Consider the following 21,857-nt stretch of genomic DNA (forward strand, 5'->3'; position numbering starts at 1 on the left):
TCTGTAACACAAGAATCGGATTTAGTAAATAATGTCGCGAAAGACAAAAATTTAAATATCTCTCTCCTTTTACACTGTTGTTCCACATTTCCCGTCACAACTTCCAGAACCTTATACATTCCGGTTAAAATCCGGCTTCATTAACCGTTCATGTTCAATCTGGCGGGAATAAAGACCCATTTTGTAACGAGACAGATTCCAGCTCAATCTTTGTGAAAGGAACAAACGACAGATTGTGGATTGATCCCTGTTCGCAGGAGCTGCATCGCGATCGAAACCGGAGCCGGGACTCCTGGTGCAAGGAGTCGAACAGTAACAGATCCTTTAGACTATTCTGTACTCGGTGTGAAGTCTCTTTCAAGGCTGTTGCTTTACAAAGGATTGCGGTTCTGAAAGTGATATTCCCGAATAATGAACAAACAAACGTGAAAATGAGAAAAAAATGACTGATGTCTAATCCACCCCCTTAAAACGGCTCTTAATGGGCAGTAGCCGGGAAGGGTCGGAATATGAACGAGAACGAGAGGATCAGTGACACGTTTTTGGTTATTGGGACTAAATAAAAAAGCAACACACAGATTATAACCGGCAGTGATGATGAGAATCTACTAGATTTCAAGAGAAATTAGAAAAGCACAAGAGTTAGAGAAAAACAGTTAGTATCAAACATTCTACAGTAAAATGATTCTACACAGAGGGGTCGTTACAGCGTCTTCAGAGAGACTGTGGGTGGCTCTTAAAAGAGCCTTTGTGTTCATTTTTTTCAGTTGCTTTGTGGAGTTTTACTTGGAGCTGGTGTACTTGGTCACCGCCTTCGTCCCTTCCGATACGGCGTGTTTGGCCAGTTCCCCGGGCAGCAGCAGGCGCACGGCGGTCTGGATCTCCCGGGAGCTGATGGTCGCCCGCTTGTTGTAATGGGCCAGGCGGGAAGCCTCACCCGCGATGCGCTCGAAAATATCGTTCACAAAGGAGTTCATGATGCTCATGGCCTTGGAGGAGATGCCGGTGTCGGGGTGAACCTGCTTCATCACTTTGTAGATGTAGATGGAATAACTCTCCTTCCTCGACTTTCTCCGCTTCTTGCCGCCCTTGGCTGGTGCTTTACTCAAGGTTTTCTTGGCGCCCTTCTTGGGAGCTGCTTTCTTGTCCTCAGGCATTTTCAAACTCAATTTCAGACTCAGGAATGACCCAAATCCGCTCCGAACTCGGATTAAATAGGCAGCCCCACAGCCCTATGCTAACGAGGGATGGAGGAAGGCATTGATTGTGATTGGGTCATTCGGAGTGATACAACGTCACCTTTTCCATTCACTCTCTGATTGGAGATCTGAAGAAACCAATCAGATTTAATACCTGCCACCAATCACAAACACGCTCACACTGCACATTGTCCGGTTTCAGCAATTTGTTCCGAACTGTTGCAGTTCTGCTTCCGGCCAGTAGATGTCCCCAAACCCCGGGACATTGAAGTTCACAGATGATGGAGGGACAGAAGATAAACTCATTCTTCACATTGTGTTGCACGAGTGGGATTTAGAAAAACTGGGAATTGGAAACATTTGGTTGGACCAAATGTTGGTTGCATGCTGTCTTAAATTCTTGTAATTAATTTAGGGTGTATAGTCTATACTGACGAAGAATCCAACAAAATACAAGAAGACTTTAATAAGCTTGATGAAAGGCGGTGTAAATGGCCATTGAATTTCAATGTAGAAAGGTGTGAGATGGTGCATTTTGCTCGGGGGAATAAGGAGGCCTCATACTGCTTGGAAAATAAGAGTCTAAATGTGGTAGAAGAGCGAAGGGATTTCGGGGTACAGATTGACAAATCATTAAAAGTAGCAACACAGGTTGATGAGGCCACAGAAAGCAAACACAGCACTGGGGTTTATTTCTCGAGGAATAGAATTGAAAAGCAGATAAGTTATGTTGAACTGTAATTTAAACTTTCAAACCTTCTGTCAAACTGTTAAACATTCCCTTTCTGAAATCCGTGCTGACTATTCTTTATTATATTTTCGGTTTCTAGATGTTTTTCGATTGCTTCATTGAGTAAAAGATTCCATGATCATTCCTGCCACCGACCTTTTGTTAACTGGCCTATAGTTCCCTGGACTTGTTCTATCTCCTGTTTCAAAATATATGAATCACATTAACTATCATCCTGCCCTTTGGCACTATTCGTTTTTGAGATGATTTTTTTTCTATATATGTAACAGTGCCTCTGCTATCTCTTCCCTTGCTTCATTTAATATGTGCGGATGCAATCCATCTGGACCAGTTTAACCACCCTTTCTAACTTAAATGTCTTGATATCTTTATTGACCTCTTCCTCTATATCATATTTACCCTGTTAATCTGCCTGGTAAATACTGAGGCAAAGTAACAATTCAATATTTCTGCCATTTCGCTGACATTACCTGTGAGTTTATCTTGTGCATCCCTTAGTGGCACTCAAACTATTCTGGTTTTCCTTTTGTTATTTTTGTGTCTGTGGAATAATTTACTATTTCTTTTTATATTCCTTGATAATTTGATTTCGTAGTTCCTGTTTGCTTCCCTAATTGTTTTTGTGACTTCTTCCTAACCTCTTCCTATTCGCTTTTGCATTCCTCTTATTTAATATATATGAATGAGAAATTCCACCAGCTTGTTGTGTCTGTTCAGGGGCTGATGTTTGGAAACTATTTATTGTCTATGATTAAAGTACCAGATACCCCAAACCCAAACTCCACAGAAACACTCGATTTTTCCCTCCTAGTGAAATATATAATGGTGAGCAGAGCTGCCTTCCAAACAGTTCATTCCAACAGGTTTGAATCCCAGCACGCTGAATTCAGAATCACCAAGACTGGAACCGAATTTGATGATGTTCAGAGGGATAGTGTTTCGAAAACACAAACGGGTCTTATTTATATTTAAAAAAATACTTTGAAAGGTCATTTCTTTCCCCCATAACTTTGAATTTAACTCTTTGCCTTTGTGTTATTATTTGCACTGATCTGTACAGTGGATACGGGAAACAATTGCCCGGATTCAGTGAAATTAATAGATTTTCTGAAGTTTTTTATCTCTGCTGATTCCCGTCCCTTATTTAAATTATGTCGGATTAACCTTTCTGATCTATTGAAGGGTCATAGTCCTGAACCGTTAACCCGAGCTTCCCTTCTCCACATATGCTGCCGGACCTGCTGAGTCTTTCCAGCATTTTTGGTATTTTTTTCTCTCTATTTCATCCCTTTCACTTTTGACGGTCGCCATTAAAACTTCCAGCTTTGTGCTCAGTTTTTATTTGTGTTTTAGTTCGATTTATTTGAATTAATCTAATTCATGTCCTGAGAAATCAGACAGAAATATTGCGCAATGTAGAGTGAAATATAATGGGGCAAATTCACAACTTTTGAATCAACAAAACAAAAACTTTATTATGAGTCAGTTGTCTTAATTTTTCACTGTCAAAATATTTTAAAAAAACAGAGTAGAAGTTACAGAGAGAAACTATTTCCTCACATTGCACTTTGTCCTGTTTCTGTAACGACAGAAAATGTGAATTTGTTCCACTCTGTTAGAGTTCTCGCTTACGGCCAGTCGATGTCAGACTGTATATTCATTCTGTATCTGTCAGCCTCCAGTACTGTCTGTGAGTGTGAGATTAATTCTCTATCTGTCATTCTCTGGTACTGTATGTGAGTGTGGGATTCTTTCTGAATTTGTCAGTCTCTGGTACTTTGTGTGAGTGTGGGATTCATTCTGTATCTGTCAGTCTCTGGTTCTTTGTGTGAGTGTGGGATTCATTCTGAACCTGTCAGTCTCAGGTACTTTGTGTGAGTGTGGGATTAATACTGAATTTGTCAGTCTCTGGTACTGTGTGTGAGTGTTGGATTCATTCTGTATCTGTCAGTCTCTGGTACTGTGTGTGAGTGTGGGATTCATTCTGTATCTGTCAGTCTCTGGAGCCACCTGTGAGTGTGGGATTCATTCTGTGACTGGAAGTCTCTGGAATTTTATCTCAGTGTGGGATTCATTCTGTAACTCAGTCTCTGGGACAAAGTGCAAGTCTGGATTCGTTTTGTATTCTTATTTCAGGATACAGCATGTTACTTGAAACTGTATCTTTAATTCATTAATGTTTGCACGGTCCTTTGTCTAGCATTATTTTTTAAATATGGATACACTTCTGTATTTTGTTTCAATCAAACAATGTGTGAGGTTTGGTGTAGGATTACATCTTAATCTCTTGAAAGACTATTGTAAATGATAATGTATATTTCAATATTTTACCGTGAAATTATTGGTCTGGTATTTATTGTGCAGCTCAGTCTGCGCTAATGGAATTGATACTTTATCTTTCAGGCTGACACTTTGTGCTATATTTGGACTGGTATGTCAGGAATAACTCAGTCCGCAATAATGGAATTGATGCCATACCTTTCAGCATGAGTTTGAAGTAATTATTGGAATCGTTTGCAATGTGTAGCTTCGTCTACACTAATAGGATTCAGACTGTATGTTTCAATATGATAATATGTATATACGAATTTTGGACTGCATACAATATGTAGCTGGGTCTGTACTAATGGAATTCGTACTGTGCCTTTCAGTCTAATACCGTGTAATATATTTAGATTGGTTTGTAAGGTGTGGCTCAGTCTGCAATACTGGGATTGATACTGTATCTTTCAGCATGACCCTGAATGTGATTTTTGGACTGTATGTAATGTGTAGCTCAGTCTGCACTAATGGAATTGATAATGCATCTTTCAATCTGATACTGTATGAGAATTTTGGACTGGTAACAAATGTGTACCTCAGTCTGCAGTAATGAAATTGATACTGTATCTTTCATTACGATACTGTATTCGAATTTTGGACCATATATAATGTGTTGCTCAATCTGCACTGTTGGAATTAATACTGTATCTTTCAACCTGTCACTGAGATTTTTAGACCAGTATAGGATGTGTCGCTCAGTCTGCACTAATGGGATTGATACTGTATCTTTCAGCCTGATACAGTGAGATTTGTATATTGGCATGTAACGTGTGGGTCAGTCTATACGAGTCAAATCGAAACTGTGTCTTTCAGTCTGACACTGAATGTGATTTTTGGACTGGCATCTACTGTGTACCTCAGTCTGCAGTAAAGGAATTGAAACTGTATATTTCAGTACGATACTGCATGTGAATTTTGCACTGGTATATAATGAGCAGCTCAATCTGTATTAATGGAATTGATATTGTATCTTTCAATCTGATACTGTATGAGAATTTTGGACTGGTATCTAATGTGTATCTCAGTCTGCAGTAAAGGAATTGACACTGTACATTTCACTGACACTATGAAGTTCGTGGAGATATATGTGAGTCAAATATGGGTAACATCTGAACTGGTATCTAATTTGTATCTCAGTGTACACTATTGGCATGAATACTGCATCTTTAAACTCATAATGTGTGTGAGTTGTGGGCTGGTATTTAATTTGAATCTCGGGGTACACTATTGTGATTCATTCTGTATCTATCAATCGGTCCCATGTGTCAGTTCTAACTGGTATTTAATTTGTAGCTAATGCTGAACTAATGTGAGATTAACACATTGCCTTTCAATCTGATAGTGGGTGTGATTTTGGACTGGGAATTATTTATCTGCCGGTCAGCGGTACTGAGTTGTTTAGAAATGGAAATTCCATCTGTATCTCCTGCTCTGTTTGACTGTTGGATTGGGATCAGTGTGGGATTGACTATTTCTGAAGTGTGAGACTGTGGAACTGATGACTTGTCTGTGTCTCTGTGCACTGAGTGATAATGTACATACTGTGTGTGAGAAGGAGCTGGCTGCACTGTTCCTTGCGGAGGAAACATCACACTGATTCTGGGTCCTTCAAGTATTTGCCTGTAGAAAGAGAAATTAAGTCTTGTAACTCAAGAACAGGTGAGGTAGAAAATACAAAAGTGATCAATTGAATCTCTCTGTTAATAATCATTGTAATATCCACAAATGAAAACCAGTGATACAAACAGTGTCAGTGTCTGACTCCACTGCAGTACTGCAGCACTCAGCTTCTGCACACCAGGTGTGTTGGGCTGTTTTACAACAATTTAGTGACATCCAGACACAATCCAACACCTTCGCTGATCCATGAATGGGACGACCCGATGGGGCGGGGACCTTTGCACACATCAGGCTTCTAATCCCCTCTCCGATGTGGCTAACAGTTCAACCAAAACCACAGAGCCGCTGTTTAAAATGTGTCCTTCATATTTCTCACATGATGCCTGCAATAGATGCTCTTTGTATAACTCCCCACATCCTTACTGTCCGGCTCTGTTTACTGTTCAATCACAAACAGGGCAGGTAGAAAAAAAATCAGATTTAGTACCTGGCACCAATCACAAACACGCTCACACTGCACATTGTCCGGTTTCAGCAATTTGTTCCGAACTGTTGCAGTTCTGATTCCGGCCAGTAGATGTCCCCAAATCCCGGATCATTGAAGTTTGCAGATGAGAGAGGGACAGAAGATCAACTCATTCTTCACATTATATTGCACGGGTGGGATTTGGAAAAACTGGGAATGGAGACGAGCTGTTGGACCAAACACTACTTGCAACGCTGTTTTAAATTCTTGTAATTAATTTCGGGTATATTGTCTATATCGAGGAAGACTACGACAAAATCAGCTTGCAGAACGGCCGTGTAAATGGCCATTGAATTTCAATATAGAAAGGTGTGAGCTGGTGCATTTTGCCAGGGGGATTAAGGAGGCCACATACTGCTTGGAAATTAAGAGTCTAAACGGGACAGAGGAGCAATGTAAATCATCCTGAGAAATTAGAGAGAAATACTGCGCAATGTAAGTGAAAAATAATGGGGCAAATTCACAACTATCGAATGAGTAAAACAAAAAAATTATTATGAATCAATTGACTTCATTTTTCACTATCAAAATGTGCAAAAATACGAGAATAAAAGTTACAGACAGAAACTTTCCTCACATTGCACATTGTCCTGTTTCTGTAACCACGACAGGAAATGTGAATTTTTTTCCGCTCTTTTACAATTCTCGCTTCCGTCCAGTAGAGGTCAGTCTCTGGTACTGTGTCTGGTGGGGTTTATTCTGTATTTGTCAGACTCTGTTATTGAGTGTGAGCATGGGGTATATTCTGCATCTGTCAGTTTCAGGTACTATATATAAGTGATGGGTTCATTCTGTATCTGTCAGTCTCTGGTACGTTGGGATTCATTCTGTATCTGTCAGACTCTGTTTTTGAGTGTGAGCATGGGGTATATTCTGCATCTGTCAGTTTCAGGTACTGCATATAAGTGATGGGTTCATTCTGTATCAGTCAGTCTCTGGTACTATGTGTGAGTGTGGAATTAACTCTGCAACTGTCAATCTCTGGTGTTGTATCTGAGTGTGGGATACATTATGTATCTGTCAATCTCTGGTGTTGTATCTGAGTGTGGGATACATTCTGTATCTGCCATTCTCTGCTGCTTTATCTCAGTTTGGGATTCATTCTGTAATTCAGTCTCTGAGACAATGTGCAAGTCTGGATTCATTCTGTATTCTTCTTTCAGTTTACAGCATTGTATTTGAAACTGTATCTTTAACACTTTAAATGATATAGTTCTTCATCGTGTATTTAATCTGTAAATATTAATTTCCTTCAATCAAACAACGTGTGTGAGTTTTGGAGTGGGATCACATCTTAATCTCTGAACTCTATTGTGAATGATAATGTACCTTTCAATCTGTTCACAGTGAAATTATTGGACTGGTATGTAGTGTGCAGCTCAGTCTGCACTGATGGAATTAATTCTGTATCTGAGTCGAACACTGTATGAGATTTTTGAACTGGTATTAAATGTAGCTCATCCTGCACTAAAGGAGTGGATACTGTCTCTATCAGTCTGATACTGTATGACATTTTTGGCCTGGAATGTGAGATGTAGCTCAGTCTGCACTAATGGAAGTGATACTGAATCTTTCAATGTGATATTCTATGAGATTTTTGGACTGGTGTGTCACATGTACCTCAGTCTGTGCAAATGGAATTGATATTGTATCTTTGAGTCTGATAAGGTATGAGATTCTTGGATTGCTATATCATGTGTGGTTCAGTCTGCACTAATGAAATTGATACTGTATCTTTCAGCCTAATATTGTATGAGATTTTCGGACTGATATGTAATGTGTAGTTCAGTCTGTGCTAATAGAATTGATACTGTATCTTCCAGTCATCATTTATGAGATTGTTGGACTGCCATGTAATCTGTGTCTCAGTCTGTGATAATAGAATTGAAACTACATCTTCCAGTCTGATCATTTATGAGGTTTTTGGACTTGTGTGTAACGTGTAGCTCAGTCTGTACCAATGGTATTGATACTGTATGTTTCAGTATAATACTGTATGAGTATTTTGCAATGTATATAAAATGTAGATCAGTCTGCACTAATGGAATTGATACTGCATCTTTCAATCAGACACTATGAGGTTTTTGGACTGGTATCTGATGTATAACTCAGTCTGCAGTAACATGACTGTGAGATTAATTCTGTATCTGTCAATCGGTGGTACTGTGTGTGAGTGTGTGATTAATTCTTTATCTCTCAGTCCCTGGTATTGTGTGTGAGTGTGGGATTCATCCTGTATCTGTCATTCTCTGGTACTGTGCGTGAGTGTGGGATTCAGTCTGTATCTGTCAATCTCTGGTACTGTGTGTGGGTGTGGGGTTCATTCTGTATCTGTCAGTCTCTTGTACTGTGTGCGAGTGTGGGATTCATTCTGTATCTCTCAATCACTGGTACTGTATGTGAATGTGGGATTAATTGTGTTCCTATCAGTCTCTGGTTGTGTGTGTGTGTGTGTGTGTGTGTGTGTGTGTGCGCGCGCGCGCGTGTATGAGTGATTCATTCTGTTTCTGTTTGTATCTGGTGCTGTAAGTGAGTGAGATATTCATTCCATACCTCTTAATTTCTGATACAGTGTGTGAGTGATATAAATTCTGTATCTGTCAGTCTGTGCCACAATGTGTGAGTGCGGCATTCACTCTGGATCTGCCAGTCACTGGTACATTGTGTGAGCATGGGATTCATGTACATGTCAGTCTCTGGCACTGTATCTGAGTGTGAGATTCATTCATTATATTTAAGTAAATTGTATCTCCGTTTATTGTACAGCATTCAAAACTGTACTTTAATACATTAATGTATGAATATGTTCCCCGGTCTTTTATTGGTAGATACTGATACACTTCAAAATGTAATGTTGCAGGTTATAATCAGAGAATGTGGGCACTTTTTGGAATTCTATTAAATCTGTATCGATGGAAACACAATTGTGATTTGGTGTGTCTTCCAAACTGATATGGTGACATTTTTGAACTTGTATATAATGTGTAGCTCAGTCTGTGTGAATGGAATACTGTATATTTCAGTCTGAATCTGTGTCAGTTTTTTTGTAGTGATATGTAATGTGTAGATCAGTCTGCACCAATGGAATTGATAATGTATCTTTCAATCTGACATTATGAGATATTTGGTCTGGTATGTTAAGTGTAAATCAGCCTGTACTAATGTAGGTGACTGTGAGATTCATTTGGGATCTCTCAGTCTCTGGTACTGTGTGTGATTGTGGTATAGATTCTGTATCTGTCACACTCTGGTACTCTATGTGAGTGCGGGATTCACTCTGTATATACCTTCTCTAGTACTGTGTGTGGGATTCACTCTGTATATACCTTCTCTATTACTGTTTGTGGGATTCACTCTGTATATACCTTCACTAGAACTGTGTGTGTGATTCACTCTGTATATACCTTCTCCAGTACTGTGTGTGGGATTCACTCTGTATATACCTTCTCCAGTACTGTGTGTGGGATTCATTCTGTATATACCTTCTCTTGTGCTGTGTGTGGGATTCACTCTGTATATACCTTCTCTAGTACTGTGTGTGGCATTCATTCTGTATATACATTCTCTGGTACTGTGTGTGGGTTTCGGTCTGTATATACCTTCTCTAGTACTGTGTGTGTGTATTATTTCCACATATGCAGTTTCTCATACTGTAGGTTAGTTTGGGATTCTTTCTGTATCTCAGTCTCAGGTAGCTTGTGTGAGTGTGGGATTCATACTTTACCTGTCAGTCTCTGGTGCTGTGTGTGAGTGTGGGATTCACTTTTTGTATCTGTCAGTCTCTGGTATTGTATGTGAGTTTGAGATTCCTTCTGCGTGTCTCAGTGTCTGGTACGGTATGCGAGTGTGGGATTCATTCTGTGTCTGTAAAATTATTCTCTCTGTTTATATTATAGCGTTCAATAATTTAGCTTTAATATCTTAATGTTTGAATAGTTTTTCTCATTATTTAATTTGTAAATATGGATGCACTTTCGGATAAGATGCTGGAGGTTTTTAATCAGATAATTTGTGTGCTTTTTGGACTATGATTAAATCTGTATCTCTGAACACAAATTTGAATGATAATGTATCTTTCAAACTGATATGATGACATTTTTGGACTGCTGTGTAATGTGTATCTCAGTCTGCACTAATAGAATTGATACTGTATCTTTAAATCTCATACCATGAGTGTATTATAAACTGATATCTAATTTGTTTCTCATGTTACGCTGTCACAGCATTTCTCAATCTGACACTGTATGAGAGTTTTGGACCTGTATGCAATTTGTATCTCATGCTACACTATTCGAATGGATACGACATGTATTAAACTCACATGTGTGTGAAGTTCTGGTCAAGTATTCAATTTGAATCTCGGGTTACATTATTGCAATTAATTCCGTAACTTTCAATCGGGCACCATGTGTGATTACTATCTGGTATTTAATTCGTAGCTACTGTTAACCTACTGTGGGATTGACAATCTTAAAGCATGACTTTGGACTGGGATTTTTGTATCTACCTGTCAGTGGTACTGAGTTAGGGGGAAATGGAAACAGCGTCTGCCTCACCTGCTCTGTTTCCGTGTTGGATTGAAAATGTGCCTCCGGATATTGGGATCAGTTTGGGACTGACTGCTTCTGCTGTCTGAGACTGTGGAACTGATGACCTGTCTGCGTCTCTGTGAATGATAACGTACCTACTGTGTGTGAGGAGGAGCTGGCTGCACTGTTCCTTGTGCCTAGGATGGAGGAAGCATCACATTTATTCTTGGCCCTTCAAGTATTTTTCTGTCAGATGAAAAAAGTAACTGTTGTAACTCCAGAACCAGTGAGGTAGAAAATACAAAAGTGATAAGTTTAATAGCTCTGTTAATGATAATTATATAAATCAGCGATACAAAGAGTGTCAGTGTCTGACTCCACTGCAGTACTGCAGCACTCAGCTTCTGCACACCAGGTGTGTTGGGCTGTTTTACAACAATTTAGTGACATCCAGACTCAACCCAACCCCCGCACTGATCCATGAATGGGACTACCCGATGGGGCGGGGACTTTCTACAGGTCAGGTTTCTAATTCCCTCTCCCAGGAGAATAACCGTTCAACAGAAATATAACAGCAGTTGTTTAAATTGTGTCCTTCACACTTCTCACCTGGTGCCTTCAATAGTTGCTCTTTGTAGAAGTCCACACATCATTACTGTCCGGCTCTGTTTCCACTATTCACTCTCCAATAACAATAAACAGGGTGAGACTGGAACTAAACCAGGAACATTCACGACTGGTTTGGGGAGAGAAAGCAGCAATGATTTTAAATAGCAGTTTCTCCCCATTCTCTCTCCCTTCCCCTGGACACACCCGGTGCACACACAGCCCGAGAATGACCTCTTCCTTCCCCCTCTCACTCCATGTTCCGGGACAAGTTCCTGATCCACTCCGCCTCTTACGAAAAGCCCCCGGACTCCCCCTGACCTTCCCCCGGACTCAATACCGATCTCTGAGTCCATCTGCGGACACGATCCCGAAGCGATGAGCTGCTGTAACGAGGCTGCTCTTTGCTCCCTTCGCCCGGGGGTCATGATCTCTCCATTCTGGGCTGTTTCAAACCATCTTCTTCCGCTCACTGAGGGAATGGCCCCAATCGGCCCAGCAGGGGGAGGGGATCGCGCATGCGCTCTTCCACTCACCAACAAGCAGCGCGGGGGGCGGGGCTGATTCACGCATGCGCAGATATCTGGTTTAATTCCCAATACAAAAATCGATGGAAACTTTCCCCAATTGGAATTTTTCAGAGTCTGAGCAAAGGAGATGGGTCTGGGGGAAAGGTCAGAGGGAATGGGGTCCACAGGCAGTGCAGGAACAGACACCAGAATGGGAAACAGATGGGATTCCACCAGTGCCTAACGCTGGAATCCAGACTGACTTTACAATCTCTAACTATTAAACTAGATGTTTCCATCCCTGCTGTTTCTCTCGTTATATTTTGATGGTAAATAGTCTTTCATAGATAAAGTGGGACGTTTTGAAATGAGCCAAAGGATTCTTTTCATTCTTGGCCCCATTAACCATTAATTAACGTGTGACTCCGAAACTGGATGCAGGGTTTCTCAAACCAATCCTGGAGAAAAATGGGATGAAAGTCGGAGTCCGTGTATTTGCTGGGAGCGTGTAGGATTAATATCTGACAGCAACAGTCCCATATTAATATAATCAGATTGAAACTCTCGGTCACTGAGAGTAATAGCGAACAGCCCTGATCTGCAAAACCGAATGTAGTACAACAGGCAAGAGAGGGTTAAATTCGGCCAACATTGTTTTTGTCACTCTCTGCACTGTCCCTGAGTGTGGGATTAATGGTGTGTCCGTCTCTGGTATATCAGTGAGAGATAAGACTACATCTTCTGTCTCCACAACGGGAATTTCTGGATAAAACGCAACTTTACAAGTCAGTCTGGAACTGATACTGTTGCACTGTGCCTCTCCGCTCGCTCTGTCACCGTATCTGTCTCCCTTTCTCTCTCATTCTCTGGTGCTGTATATGAAGGTTGGATACTGCTATTGAGCGTGATATGAACATACTGATAGGAAGTGTAAGACTGACGGTGTGTGTCTCGCTTTCTCTCTCGAGTGCTAATTTTGAAGGTGGAATACTGTCTGATATAAAACAGAGAGAATGGGGTGTCCAGGCCACACCGTAACTGGGGATGTGTTCGGCTCCAGTCCCAGTTCATGGTCATAACCTTTTCACAGATTCAGGGTGAGAGTCTCTGTGAGACGGTAAAACTGGCGGAGAAAATCCGCTTCACAATTCAAACCCCAACACATGAGATTCGACAAATCAGCTGGAATAAGATTTTTGTAAACTGCTGAATGAGAGTGGATTTTCCGCTTTGGCGGTGGAGTAAGTCGGCGATAGCGGATCGGGCCCCCATTGTTCACTACGCCTGATTTTACTATCCATTGCCACCAATGAGTTCACTGAAGTAACTGATATCAATCCAATACTTCAAATAAATTTGGAAATAACAGACAGGAATTATATTTTATCCAACAAATGCTTTTTGAGAAATAATACAAGATGTGATTCGAACATGAAATGGTTTGCTGTTATTAGTCGGGAAATAATATGATTTCAATATTAAATGTTTAATCCTGTAATGAATAAAATCAAATGCTCCATTTCGGTTGATGATTATTTCCCATCACACACACTGTCTTGTGGGATGGACTGAGGGTGAGCTGTCAGGGTCAGACAGCGTCCTGTTCATTGGGACATTTGTTTTGACCAGAACAGAATAATAATGGACCAACACCCGGACCGTTACTAACTGGTAAAATATTAATGTAATTTCAAACTCCAGTGGGGAGTTCCGGAGATCGTTTCCTCTCTGAGCTGCTGTGCAGCAATGTTTGCTCACTGCAGGGAGTTTAATGGGACATGAGGCTGGGCCTGGTTACAGAGATCTATAAGGAAACCTGCTGATACATTTCTGAGACGATCTGGGGGCGGGAGATTTCACACGGCCGCAGCAGGCCAAGGGAAAGCTCTCCTGCTCCTCCTTGCCCCACAAAATATGAGTTAAAAAGAAACTTCTCAGTGTTCTGGACCACTCAATGCCCATCGAAAGGGCGGCTCCTCCAACCATTTTTAGCCAGCATTAAATGGTTGCCCCTGTACGTCATAATACTCTGATTTACATATTACACGTGGCCTGACCGGAAACAGGTGGGTGTTGCTCGGGCCGCTCTTCTCAGGACATGACCCACGATGGTGGAGGCAGGAACGACAGTGTTAAAGGGGCGGTAATGACCTGACACCATTTACAAGCCTCGACCACCCTATTTCCGCCAGGCGAGGGTACTTAAAATCGGCCACACCTTTCCTGACTTACGCCCAAGAATGAATCTTCGAAGCCCACAAGCTGGTCCATTTTCTCAAATTACATTGGTTCATAACACGTGGAGGGAAATTTTCACCATCGCTGGGGACTGAACTGGTAGAGCGGATCACCCGACCCGATTTTAATTCTTGCTCCGTCAGTTTACCGCCCAAGATGTGTAGGTGAAAATACCCCCTACGTCTCTGACCCCAAGGTTCGACAGGTGTGTGAAAGACATCAGATAGTGTTTGCCAAACACTAACATGAATGTGGGCGAATGGATCCGTGTATTCGGGTAAAAGCTGATAACCCCCTCCACGGAGACTGGACCCCTATACCGTGGTGTCGAAGAGGAGTTCATCCCCAACAGCTCGGTAACACAGGTCACTGTCCTCTATGGGCAGTTGTCCAAGATGCACACCGAGACAGATATCAACAGTTGCTGGAAGACCATCAATTCGGTCAAGGAGGCCCTTTGTTCACCCGAAACTTGCTGGTCTTCCTGCCGAGGGAACTGTCCGCGGCCAAGTGTTGGCCACTGGCACAATCCAAGGTCCAGTATTTCATGCTGAGGTGCACACTGAAGCGAGGTGCGGCCGACACAAAGGCTTTATTGGGAAAGGCAAACGTGTAAGGCTATCCCACCTTGTATTGTACAGCATGTGTTAGAAGATATTTACTGTGTTTTGACTTGTAATAATGGAATCGTATGATGTCTATTGTATTTGTTTTGAATTGTAATTGTAATATTCACATTGAACTGTGTATATTCATGAATTTTATGAAATAAAGTATATTTTGAAATATTAAATAAAGTTCCAGTCTCACTATTTCTCTTCTTATTGGACACTGAAGAGTGGAAACAGACCCGAATCGTAAAGATGTTGGAAGTTATACAAATATCATTTATTGCAGGCATCAGGTGAGAAATAGGGAGTGTTTTCTTCAGGGTGAGAAACTGGGGACTGTGGAGGAGCAGAGGGGTTTAGGTGTCCAGGTGCACCAATCAATAAAAATAAGTGCACAAGTGTAAAAAATGAATGAAAGATCCCAATTTCTAGGCTGTCATATCCCAAGGTAGCGCTATCAGGTACTTTCCCAACTCTGTGGAATTTGCTGATACAATCAGGCCCCACTGCCTCCCTTGCTGGTCCATTCCATACATCCAGCGCACTCTGCATTAAAAAATATATATTCAAGCATTCTGCTCATCCTGTGCCCCAGGTTGAGAAGACTGAGAGAGGCAGGAGGACCCAGACCATTAGTCTTATGTGACTTTGGACATTTCTGTTTTTAATTCAGCTTATTGAATTTGCAATTTATCCTCTTTTTTGTACATTTCTATTTTTATTTTTTGAACAAATTCTCCAAACCCTGTGCGCAGTGAGTGCTGACTCCGGGCCCTTTGATTGACAGCCCTCACCTCCGCCCGCCTTCGTCCTGGGCTGACTCCTCCTATCACGTGACACGCGGCACCGTCTCTCACCTTTGCGCGCTGACATCGCGATGAGCACATACATCTCCGGCCCGAGGGGCGCCGCGCATGCGCCGCGCGGTCCCTATGCCGCGTTCCTTCAGCAACAGGCGCGTCCCGGGAGGATGATGATGGCGGCCTCGGGTCGGCGGTCGGAGGGCCGCTGCTGTGGGCGGGCTCGAGACCGACAGAGGGAGGGTCGGCATTTGGAAGTGGCCTGGGCCCCGGGGCCTTGGAATGGCGCCGTGAGGCCGGCCCGGGCAACAGCTCCTCCGACTTCAGGCCCGATCGGCGTTAATGGGGTCGCAACCCACGGGACGGAGGGACCGAGACCCCGGGACGGTGGGATCGAGACACCGTGATGGAGGGACCGAGACCCCGGGATGGAGGGACCGAGACCCTGGAACGGTGGGACTGAGACCCCGGGACGGAGGGACCGCGACCCCGGGATGGTGGGACCGAGACCCCGGGATGGAGGGACCGAGACCCTGGAACGGTGGGACTGAGACCCGGGGATGGAGGGACCGCGACCCCGGGATGGTGGGACCGCGATCCTGGGACAGCGGGGCGTCGACCCCGGGATGGAGGAACTGCGATCCCAGGGATGGAGGGAATGTTACCCCGCGGACGGAGGGAACGCGACCCCGGGAGGGAGGGGCCGTGAACGCGGGATGGAGGGACCGCGACCCCAGGGACGGAGGTACCGCGACCCCAGGGACGGAGGGACCGCTACCACAGGGACGGAGGGACCGCGACCCCGGGATGGTGTGACCACGAACCCGCGATGGAGGTATCGTGACCCCTGGAGGGAGGTGGTCTTTCAGACCGTCCATGCTCTGTTTTGAGGCCTCTGTGTGTGTCTTGCTCTGTTCGTGTTCTATTACATTGGCTCCCGGTGTGGCAATGCCTCGATTTTAAAATTCTCATCCTCGTGTTCAAATCCCTCTATGGCCCTCACCCCCTCCCTATCTCTGCACCCTCTTCCAGCCCTACAATCCTCGTGTTCAAATCCCTCCATGGCCCTCAGCCTCTCCCTATCTCTGTAATCCCCTGCAACCTATTTAATCTCCACCGACAACCGCATGTCTCGCCATCCTCAGTGCTCGGACTCTCAGTCCTGTATAACACACAGTCAGTGCTGGGACACTCAGTCCTGTTATAGACACAGTCAGTGCTGGGACATTCAGTCCTGTTGTAGACACATTCAGTGCTGGGACATTCAGTCCTGTTATACACACAGTCAGTGCTGGGACACTCTGTCCTGTTATACACAGTCAGATAAATAAATAACTGCAAACTAAGAATGAAATCTCCAGGATGTGACGGTTTCCACCCCAGAGTTTTAAAGGAAACAGGTGGGGAAATTGCAGATGCATTCATCATAATTTCCCAAAGCTCTCCAGACTCAGGAATTGTGCCTTTGGATATGAATGTTGAAAATGTCACTCCGTTTATTTAAGAAAGGAAGGAGGGAGAAACCAGGACAATACAGACCTGTCATTTTAGAGTCAACTTGGATTTGTGAACGGCAGGTCATATCTGACTAATTTCGTTGGATTTGTTGAGGAAACTAACAAGGTGGACAGGGGATTGTCTATGAAGGTTTTCTATATGGACTTACAGAATGCATTTGAAAAGGTTCAGCACAAGAGATTAATGGAATAAATAAAAGGCACAAAATTGAAAGTGACCTTGGTTGGGAGGTCGGAGAAAAGAGTAAGGAGAAAGGGAATTTTCTTTGATTGGCGGGATATGACTAGTGGTGTCCCCATGGATCTGTACTGGGGCCTCAGCTTTTCACCATATTTATCAATAACTTGGATGGAGGAATAGAGAGTTGTAGATCCAAGTTTCCAGATGACACTAAGTTATGAGGCACAGTAAGTTGTGTAGATGGGAGCAGGAAGTTACAAAGGGAAAGTTTAAGTGAATGGACAAACTGTGGCAGATGGAGTTCAATGTGGGGAAGTGTGAGATCATTCACTTTGGATGCAAAAAGGAAACATTGGAGTATTTTCTTAAAGTGAGAGACTGCGAATGGTGAAGGAGCAAAGGGATTTGGGTGTCCATGTACAAAAATCACTAAATGCTAGTGTTGGAATACAAAGGAAAGGAAGTGATGCTTCAGTTCTGCATAGCCTTGGTCAGAGCCCATCTGGTGTACTGATCCTCACCAAGGATATATTGATCTTGGAGGGGGGACAGTGCAGATTCACCAGAATGATACTGGGCATTGAAGTGTTCAATTATGAGGACCGGTTGCATAAACTTGGTTTTGCATTCCTTTGAGTTTAGAAGTTTGAGGGGTGATCTGATCCAGGGATTTAAAATGATAAAGTGATTCGAAGTGGTAGAAACAGAAATTATTTTCTCTGGTGGGGGAATCCAGAACAAGAGGACATAACCTTAAATTTAGAGCTAGGGCGTCAAGGATTGAAATCAGGAAGCTCTTTTTCACACAAGGAGAGTGGAAACCTGCTCAGGCTGATTGAACTGGACCCTGTGATATAATAGAATTTTATGTCCTGTCAGACTTGGATATCTTGAAGATCCATCTTTTAAAAAGGTGGAGGAGCTCAGTACGAAGATGTATTCCACTCACGTCGTCATAAGTCCTCCAACTGTTTCTTTTATCATCGAGATATGAAGGTCAAAAACACTGTGTTTAAAAGAAAGCTGATTTATTTGACACTTGTACAGAATACTAAACTGCAGCCCAGTTAAAGGGGGTCATTAACATCAGAAACAAACTCCAACTGTCAGAATGAACGTGGTTTAGTCCTGGATACAGCAATAACAGCAGAATCCAACTCCTGCAGTCAAATGTGAACCCGCTGGTGACTCAGCAGGTGGGAAGACTGAGTGAATCCCATCCCACACACGGAACAGGTGATCGGAATTTCCTCAATGTGAATACGTTCATGTCTCATCAGATCCCATGTTATTTTAAAGCTCTTCTCACAGTTAGAACATTTAAAGGGTCTCTTATCAGTGTGAACAAGTTGGTGTTCAATGAGGCCGGATGAACATGTGAATTCCTTCCCACACACAGAGCAGGTGAATGGCCTCTCCCCAGTGTGAACTCGTTGGTGTGTCAGCAGGGTGGATGACTGAGTAAAGCTCTTCCCACACACGGAGCAGGTGAACGGCCTCTCCCCAGTGTGAACTCGCTTGTGTGTCAGCAGGGTGGATGACTGAGCGAATCCCTTCCCGCACAGGGAGCAGGTGAATGGCCTCTCCCCGATGTGAACTTGCTGATGTCTCAGGAGGTGGGATGATCGAGTGAATCGCTTCCCACACACAGAGCAGGTGAACGGCATCTCCCCAGTGTGGACTCGCTGGTGTGTCAGTAGGCTGGATGACCGAGTAAATCCCTTCCCACACACGGAGCAGATGAACGGCCTCTCCCCAGTGTGAGTACGCTGGTGTGTCAGCAGATCACTTTTTCTTTTAAATTTCTTCTCACAGACAGAACATTTAAAAAGACACTTATCAGTGTGAACAAGTTGATGTTCAATGAGGTGGGAAGATTGAGTGAATCCGCTCCCACACACGGAGCAGGTGAACGGCCTCTCCCCAGTGTGAATTCGCTGGTGTGTCAGCAGGTTGGATGACTGAATGAATCCCTTCCCACACACGGAGCAGGTGAACGGCCTCTCCCCAGTGTGAGTACGTTGGTGTGTCAGCAGATCACTTTTTCGTTTAAAGCTCTTCTCACAGGCAGAACATTTAAAAAGTCTCTTATCAGTGTGAACAAGTTGATGTTCAATGAGGTGGGATGACTGAGTGAATCCCTTCCCACACACGGAGCAGGTGAACGGCCTCTCCCCAGTGTGTCTGTGTCGATGAGTTTCCAGCCGGGACGAGTAACTGAATCCCCTCCCACAGTCCCCACATTTCCACGGTTTCTCCATGGTGCGGGCGTCCTCGTGTCTCTCCAGGTTGGACGATCAGTTCAAGTCTCGTCTGCACAGAGAACATTTGTCTTGTTTCTCCCCACTGTGAATGGTACGATGTTTTTTCAGGCTGTGTAACTGGTTAAATTTCTTTCCACAGTCAGTGCACTGGAACACTCTCACTCGGGTGTGTGTGTCTCGCTGCTATTCCAGTCACAGTGATGTTTGAAATCTTTTCCCACAGATGGAACAGATCAACATTTCTCCTATATTTTAAGGCCGATAATCTTCAGGGGCTGGTGAATCGAGTGACTGTCAGATCTTGACGTGATGTTTGGTTTGAGTTTGTCGTCTGCAAATCCTCCCCTTCTAATGCCCTGTAAAAGGAGATAACAAAAGTCCTCACTGTGAAGACGGGATAGAAATTCAGAACAGGCAATTCTAGTTTCTATGGAACATTCTACCCGCTCATTCCCACAGACTGTAAATGCCCGTCCCGCACACTCACCCTCCTCCGTCTGCTGAAACGCAAACCCATCGCATCACTTGCAACAATTTTCCTTCTATTTAATTTTTCTGTCTTGAAGATCCCGACTCGGACTGGTTTCAGTTCTACACTCACTGCTCCCAACCCTCTCTTCCCCTGAAGGTGCTGACTCTGGCTGGATTCAGTTCTAAACTCACTGGTCCCCCTTCCTCTCCTCCGCTGAAGGTGCTGACTCTGGTTGGATTCAGTTCTACACTCACTGGTTCCCCTCTCCTCTCCTGAAGATGCTCACTCTTGCTGTGTGTATATATGGTCTGCCCCTCATTTCGACACTATGTCCCTCCCTACAGCTGCCTGTAAGCAGTCCATATGTAATATCTCCAAAATTTTGCGACGGAATCACCCTGACCAGTCACCATTTCTCCTTCATTTAAAGACTATCCCTGACCTATCACAATTTCTCCTTTATTTGCAGACACTCACTGACCAGTCAGCATTTCACTTTCATTTACAGACACTCCCTGATCAAACACCATTTCTCCTTCATTTATAGACGCTCCCTGAACGTTCGCCATTTCTCCTTCATTTACAAACTCTTTCTCACCAGTCAGCATTTTCCTTCATTAATAGACGCTCCCTGGCCCATCACTATTTCTTCTTCATTTGTAGACAATACCTGACCTGTCAACATTTCTCCTGCATTCATAGACACTCCCGGACCAATCACCGTTCCTCCTTCATTGACAGACACTCCTTGACCAGTTACTATTTCTCCTTCATTAACAAACGCTGCCTGACAAGTCACCATTTCTCCATCATTTACAGACTCTGCCTGAACTGTCACAATTTCTCCGTCATTTACAGACTCTGCCTGAACTGTCACCATTTCTCCGACATTTATAGATACTCCCTATCCCGTCACCATTTCTCCTTCATTTATAGACACTCCCTGACCTGTCACCAAGTCCTCTCCCATTTATAGATACTCCCTTACCAGGTGCCATTTCACCTGCATTTATATACACTCCCTGACCCGTCAGCATTCCTCCTTCATTTATAGACACGCCCTGACCTGTCACCATTTCGATTTCATTTATAGACACTCCCTAACCAGACACTATTTTTCCTTCATTTACAGACACTCCATAATCAGGCAATTTTTCCTTCATTTGCAGACACTCCCTGACTGATCACCATTTATTCTTCATTTACAGACATTCACTGACCTGACCCCATTTCTCTTTCATTGATAGACACTCCCTGATAATTCACTGTTTCTCCTTCATAGGCAGACACTTCCTCACCCGTCACCATTTATCCTTCATTTAGAGACAATCCCTGTCCAGTCACCATTTTTCCTTCATTTACAGACACTCCCTAACTAGTCAGCATTTCTCCTTCATTTACAGACACTCCCTGACCGTCCCCATTCTTCCTTCATTTATAGACACTCCCTGACCTGTCACCAGTTCTCCTTCATTGACAGACACTCCATGACCAGTCACCATTTATCCTTCATTTACGGACACGCCACGACCAGTCAACATTTCTACTTCATTGACAGACGCTCCCAGAACGTCCCCATTACGACTTCATTTCGAGACACTTCCTAACCAATCACCATTTCTCCTTCATTGACAGACGCTCCCTGACCGTCCCCATTTCTACTTCATTTACAGACACTCCCTGACCAGTCACCTCCTCTCACCGCATCTCCC

The 21,857-nt window shown here is 43.4% G+C and overlaps 1 protein-coding gene and 1 long non-coding RNA gene across 2 annotated transcripts in view; both read right to left on the reverse strand.

The window, feature by feature from the left end:
- LOC137312591 (zinc finger protein 850-like) overlaps positions 1 to 20,726 on the reverse strand; it is a 69,291-nt gene extending 48,565 nt beyond the window's left edge. Inside the window, exons 1-3 of the mRNA XM_067979120.1 lie at positions 20,161 to 20,726; positions 18,588 to 20,029; positions 15,801 to 16,032 (exon numbers count right to left, since the gene is read on the reverse strand). Of these exons, the coding sequence (XP_067835221.1) occupies positions 15,801 to 16,032; positions 18,588 to 19,670 (1,315 nt within the window). The 5' untranslated portion in view covers positions 19,671 to 20,029; positions 20,161 to 20,726. The remainder of the gene's footprint in view (positions 1 to 15,800; positions 16,033 to 18,587; positions 20,030 to 20,160) is intronic.
- LOC137312684 (uncharacterized) lies at positions 3,437 to 11,774 on the reverse strand. Its single transcript, XR_010960787.1, has 3 exons — positions 11,557 to 11,774; positions 11,103 to 11,193; positions 3,437 to 5,892 (listed from the first exon to the last, which is right to left on the reverse strand). It is a non-coding gene; the product is annotated as an uncharacterized lncRNA (long non-coding RNA).
- Positions 20,727 to 21,857: the final 1,131 nt, after the last annotated feature.

Source organism: Heptranchias perlo, unplaced genomic scaffold (assembly GCF_035084215.1).
Source record: "Heptranchias perlo isolate sHepPer1 unplaced genomic scaffold, sHepPer1.hap1 HAP1_SCAFFOLD_43, whole genome shotgun sequence".
Classification (NCBI taxonomy): Eukaryota; Metazoa; Chordata; class Chondrichthyes; order Hexanchiformes; family Hexanchidae; genus Heptranchias; species Heptranchias perlo.